Raw genomic sequence first — 5,474 nt, forward strand, 5'->3', positions numbered from 1 at the left:
ATTTTAATAACTTCCTTGAGATATTTTTCCTCACCTGAGACATTAAATTAACTATATGTAGTTTGCTTACTGTACCAGGTTGTTGTAATGAATTTATGGATTTTAAGGCACTTCATGAACTACAAAACATTATACTATAATGTGAAGGATGACTTTTTATCTACCACAGACTATAAGATAGATGTTTTTACCAGTAAAAAGCAATTTTGTCACCAAGTTTTTTCTCGTGGACAATTCGATCCAGTACGTTGTAACAGATGTTGGTAGTTGCTCCTTTCATCCACTCAATGAATATTTTTCCTTTAGTCACATCAAAGTTGTACTTGAGGAATGGGCCAGGACAAGGGGTCTTCCAGTAAAATTCCTTGGCAATGTCTCCCCAAAACTCTGCAACAGAAAGAGAAGCCCAACATCACTAAGTTTCTCAGACATATTTATCCTCAGATGTCTTACCAGTCTATGCAAAGGACCAAGTCACAACTTCCCTGCCTTGTACTCTAATGCCTACTACCTGGGCTCCTTCCTCTACCTGTCTAATCTTATCATCCACCACTCTCCTAACCCTCCATCTATTCCCATGAGCTGAATCTTGACTCAAATTTCTTTCTTCTCTCCTCAAAATTCCCACTTCATTTTTTGCTATCTATTCAAATTGCAGCCACCCAGGGCTTATCATAATGCCTAGCACAAGGTAAGCAATTTTTTTAATGAATTAATTAGTGAAAGGAAGAAATCCTTTACTCACAGAGCCTCCCATGACCATGTCATTGTCTTAATTTGTTCACTCACTCTCAGCAATTATTTAGTGAGCATCTTTTTAAAAAAATATATTTTTATTGCTTTCAGAGAGGAAGGGAGAGAGAGAGAGAGACATCAGTGATGAGAATCATGGAGCAGATGTCTCCTGCACGCCCCACACTAGAGATCAAGACTGCAACCCAGGCACATGCCCTGACGAGAAATCTAACCATGACCTCCTGGTTCATAGGTAGACGTTCAACCACTGAGTCACCACGCTGGGTTGCTCTTTAGCCTATTGTTACTTGCCCAAGTGTTACCTGTTCTGTGTCAGATGTTGCTTTAGGCTCTTTATATTATTTTATTTAGTCCTTACCACAGTCCTAGGATATGGCCTTATTTTCATTATCCTTTTATTGTTTTAAAAATTGCCCAAGGTGTCCTAGCCAGTTTGGCTCAGTGGATAGAGCATCAACCTACGGACTGAAAGGTCCCAGGTTCAATTCCAGTCAAGAGCACATGCCTGGATTTCAGGCTTAATCCCCAGTGTATGGCGTTCAGGAGGCAGCTGATCAGTGATTCTCTCTCATCATTGATGTTTCTATCTCTCTCTCCCTCTGAAATTAATTAATATATATATTTTTTAATTGCCCAAGGTTATAGTTACTAAGCCAAGACTTGAACTTCCCTGAGAAAGATATTTTTTGCTAAAATCTGAAAGATGAATAGAAGTTTTTCTTTACTCCCCGCCCCCCAAGGAAAGAGAGTACTATGGGATGGAAAGGAACCAATGGTATACTGTTAAGAGGAACTCCTTAAGGCTGAAGCACTGAGAATCAGAGAAAGAATAGCAGGAAATGATGCATAGAGTGAGCAGATCATACAATCTTTCTGGGCATGGTAACGAACTTGGTATTTATCCTAAGAGCAATGGAAAGTCATTGTAGGATTTTAAGCAGGAGAGGGGCATGATAAAATTTGCAATCTTAAAATATTTGTTTGAATCTCTGGAGAAAATGTAATCAACAGGTAAAATATATAATTGCAGAGCACTAAGGATATTCTCAGTACTGGATCAAGAGCTAGAGGGGAGAAAGACACCTAGAACCATAACAATGGAAGGAATTTTAGAGAGTATCATCCCCTCATTTTAGTGTTAAGAAACCAAATTCAGCCCTAACCGGTTTGGCTCAGTGGATAGAGCGTCAGCCTGCAGACTCAAGGGTCCTGGGTTCGATTCCGGTCAAGGGCATGTACCTTGGTTGCGGGCATATCCCCAGTGGGGGGTGGGCAGGAGGCAGCTGATCGATGTTTCTCCCTCATTGATGTTTTTAACGCTCTATCCCTCTCCCTTCCTCTCTGTAAAAAAATCAATATATTTTTAAAAAAAGAAACCAAATTCAGCCCTGGCTGGTGTGCTCAATGGTTAGAATGTCAGCCACGCACCAAAGGGTCTTGGGTTCAATTCCAGGTCTGGGACATGTGCCTGGGTACAGGTTTGATTTCCTGTGCCAGTAGGGATGCGTGTGTGAGGCAACCAATGTACGTGTCTCTCTCACATCTCTCTCTCTCTCTTCCTCTTCCTTCCCCTCCCTCCCTTCCTTCCACTCTCTCTAAAAATCAATGGGGGAAAAAATATCCTCAGGTGAGAAAAAGAAACCAAATTCATAGATGTAAAGTGACTTGCTCAAGGTTATATGATTCAGTTTATACAATGTACGTAGTTGGTTTTGAATGTATAAGACAATGTAATTGCTTGCATAATGTACCATTTGCAATCAATTAAAGAAATCCAAATTAAATCATCCTAAATGCTATTATCTATATATATAAAAGCCTAAGTGACCAGTTGACCGGTAGCTATAACACACACTGACCACCAGGGGGCAGACACTCAACAGAGGAGTGCTGCTCAGCCAGAAGCCGGGCTCATGGCTGGTGAGCCCTAGCTTGGGCTCCTCCCCGGCCGCCTGCCACTTCATGCACTACTACATCCCCCAAGGGGTCCCGGACTGTGAGAGGGCTCAGGCCAGGCTGAGGGACCCCACTGGTGCAAGAATCCATGCACCAGGCCTCTAGTATACCTATAAAAACTAGCAAAGATTTTAAAAAATTGAATCTAATGCCTGAGTGGCCTTAGGAAACAGATAATCTTATATGACAATGGCATTGTAAGAAATCAGTACAGTCTTCGTGGATGACAGGGCAATTCCTGACAATAGCCATAAAAATTTATATACCTTTTCATGTGATAATTCAACTTTGGGGAATACACTCCAAGAAAATAATCCCAAAGGAAAAAAGTGATTAGTAAAGAGATGTTTATAGACCACTATTTATACTAGTAAAACTGGAAACAACCCAAAAACCAACAATGAAAAAAAATAAACTGGTGAAAATTAGCAATACTAGTAGTAATACAATAGACTACTAAATGACCATTAAGAAGAAAGTGAATGAGAACTGGCCTTTTAGTGAATGCCATTTATGTACCAGGAACTGGGCTAATCTCTTTTAACCTTTTCATGGCCCTATGAAACAATCATTAATTATCCTAATTTTATAGATGAGAAAACTTAAGCTCAGGAAACATGGGAAAGTCTCCCAAGGACCACACAGCTAGAAACCAGAATACAAAATCAGATCTGAATCTAAAGTTCATTTGCTACATCTATATTGAGTACATGTGTACACTCAAAAATCCTTTATGTGATAATAGTAGACACAGAATATAAAACTATTTATGAACTGCATTTGTGTCCAGCAACAAGAAGTGAAGAAAACTGAGTTTTATAATCACTTAGTTTTGTTTTTCAGTGTTTTATTCTTGGGTGGGGGATGCAGAAATTTGGATGTTTCATTGTACACATTTTAAGTACTGACGAAGTTCAGAAGAGGAAAAGATGAGCACAGACTCAAATAATCAGGGAATGTTTTGTGGAATTGGTGGGGTTTGACTACAGGAACAGAAGGAAATGGGCAAAAGCAAGAAGGTGGAAAAGGGACTTTTGGGTATTCAGTATATCAATGAGAATGACTTGTCTAGAATGAGGAGTGTGGTAGGGAGTAGTGGGAGATAAGGATAGAGAGGTGGAGTGGAGTTAAGGGTCTATGGAAATGGGAATAAAGGTAATCTCAGAAGCATTTTGAAATAATGTTTGACAGAATTTGGAGAAAGACAGATTGTGGAGTCAGGGAAGAGGAATAGCATAGCTCTTAGGAATATAGGTTCTTCAGGCAAGAATACCATGGTCACAAGGATATAAAAAACCTGTACATAGAAAATTATGACACTGAAGAAATTGAAGAAGATACAAATAAGTGAAGGCATATACCATGTTCATGGATAAGAAGAATTAACATAATTAAAATGTCCATACTACCCAAGCAATCTATAGATTCAACATAATTTTTATTAAGATACCAATGGTGTATTTCACAGAACTAGAAAAAATATTCCAAATATTTATATGGAACCACAAAAAGACCTGATTAGCCACAACAATCTTGAGGAGGAAAAACAAAGTTGGAGGAATCACATTATCTGATATCAAACATAATTTCAAGGCTATAGTAATCAAAACAGCCTGGTACTGGCATAAAAACAGATATATAGATAAATGAAATAGACTAGAGAGCCCAGAAATAAACCCACACCTTTATGGTCAACTAATATTTGACAAAGGAGGCAAGAACATACAATAAGGTAAAGATAGTCTATTCAATAAATGGTGTTTGGAAAAATGGACAGATACGTGCAAAAAAATGAAACTAGACCACCTTCTTACATTATACACAAGAACAAATTCAAAATGGATGAAAGACTTAAATGTTAGACTCGAAACCATAAAAATCCTAGATGAAAGCATAGACAGTAAAATCTTGGATATTTCTCGTAGCAATATTTTTTCTGATATATCTCCTTGGGCAAGGGAAACAAAAGAAAAAATAAACAAATGGGACTACATTAGACTAAAAAGTTTTGCACTGTAAAGGGAACAATCAACAAAATGAAAAGACAGCCCACTGCAGGGAAGAACATATTCACCAATGATACATCTGATAAGGGGTTAATATCCAAAATTTATAAAGAACTTAATATCCTCAATCATCAGAGAAATGCAAATTAAAACCACAATAAACCCTGGCTTGTGTGGCTCAGTTGGTTGAAGCACCATCCCATACACTAGAAGGTGGCTGGTTTGATTCCCAGTCAGAGCACATATCCAGGTTATGGGTTGAACCAGGGTTGCGGCACATGAGGCAGCAACTGATTGATGTTTCTCTCTCACATTGATGCTTCTCTCTTTCTCTCTCTCTCTCTCTCTCAAAAATCAATTTTAAAAACACCCAATGAGCCCTAACCGGTTTGGCTCAGTGGATAGAGCATCGGCCTGCGAACTGAAGGGTCCCAGGTTCGATTCCGGTCAAGGGCATGTACCTTGGTTGCGGGCACATCCCCAGTAGGGGTTGTGCAGGAGGCAGCTGATCGATGTTTCACTCTCATCCATGTTTCTAACTCTCTATCCTTCTCCCTTCCTCTCTGTAAAAAATCAATAAAAAATATATTTAAAAAACAAACAAACAAAACACCCAATGAGATATCACCTCACACCTGTCAGAATGCCTATTATCAATAAATCACAAACAAGTTTTGGCAAGGATGTAGAGAAAAGGGTACCCTCATGCACTGTTGGTGGAAATGCAGATTGGTGCAGTCACCATGGAAAATAGCA

At 39.0% G+C, this 5,474-nt stretch overlaps 1 protein-coding gene across 1 annotated transcript in view; it reads right to left on the reverse strand.

The window, feature by feature from the left end:
- ACSS2 (acyl-CoA synthetase short-chain family member 2) overlaps positions 1–5,474 on the reverse strand; it is a 61,884-nt gene that overhangs the window by 51,456 nt on the left and 4,954 nt on the right. Inside the window, 1 exon segment of the mRNA XM_006764574.2 lies at positions 192–387. Within this exon segment, the coding sequence (XP_006764637.1) occupies positions 192–387 (196 nt within the window).

The sequence above is a fragment of the Myotis davidii genome, unplaced genomic scaffold (assembly GCF_000327345.1).
Source record: "Myotis davidii unplaced genomic scaffold, ASM32734v1 scaffold38, whole genome shotgun sequence".
Classification (NCBI taxonomy): Eukaryota; Metazoa; Chordata; class Mammalia; order Chiroptera; family Vespertilionidae; genus Myotis; species Myotis davidii.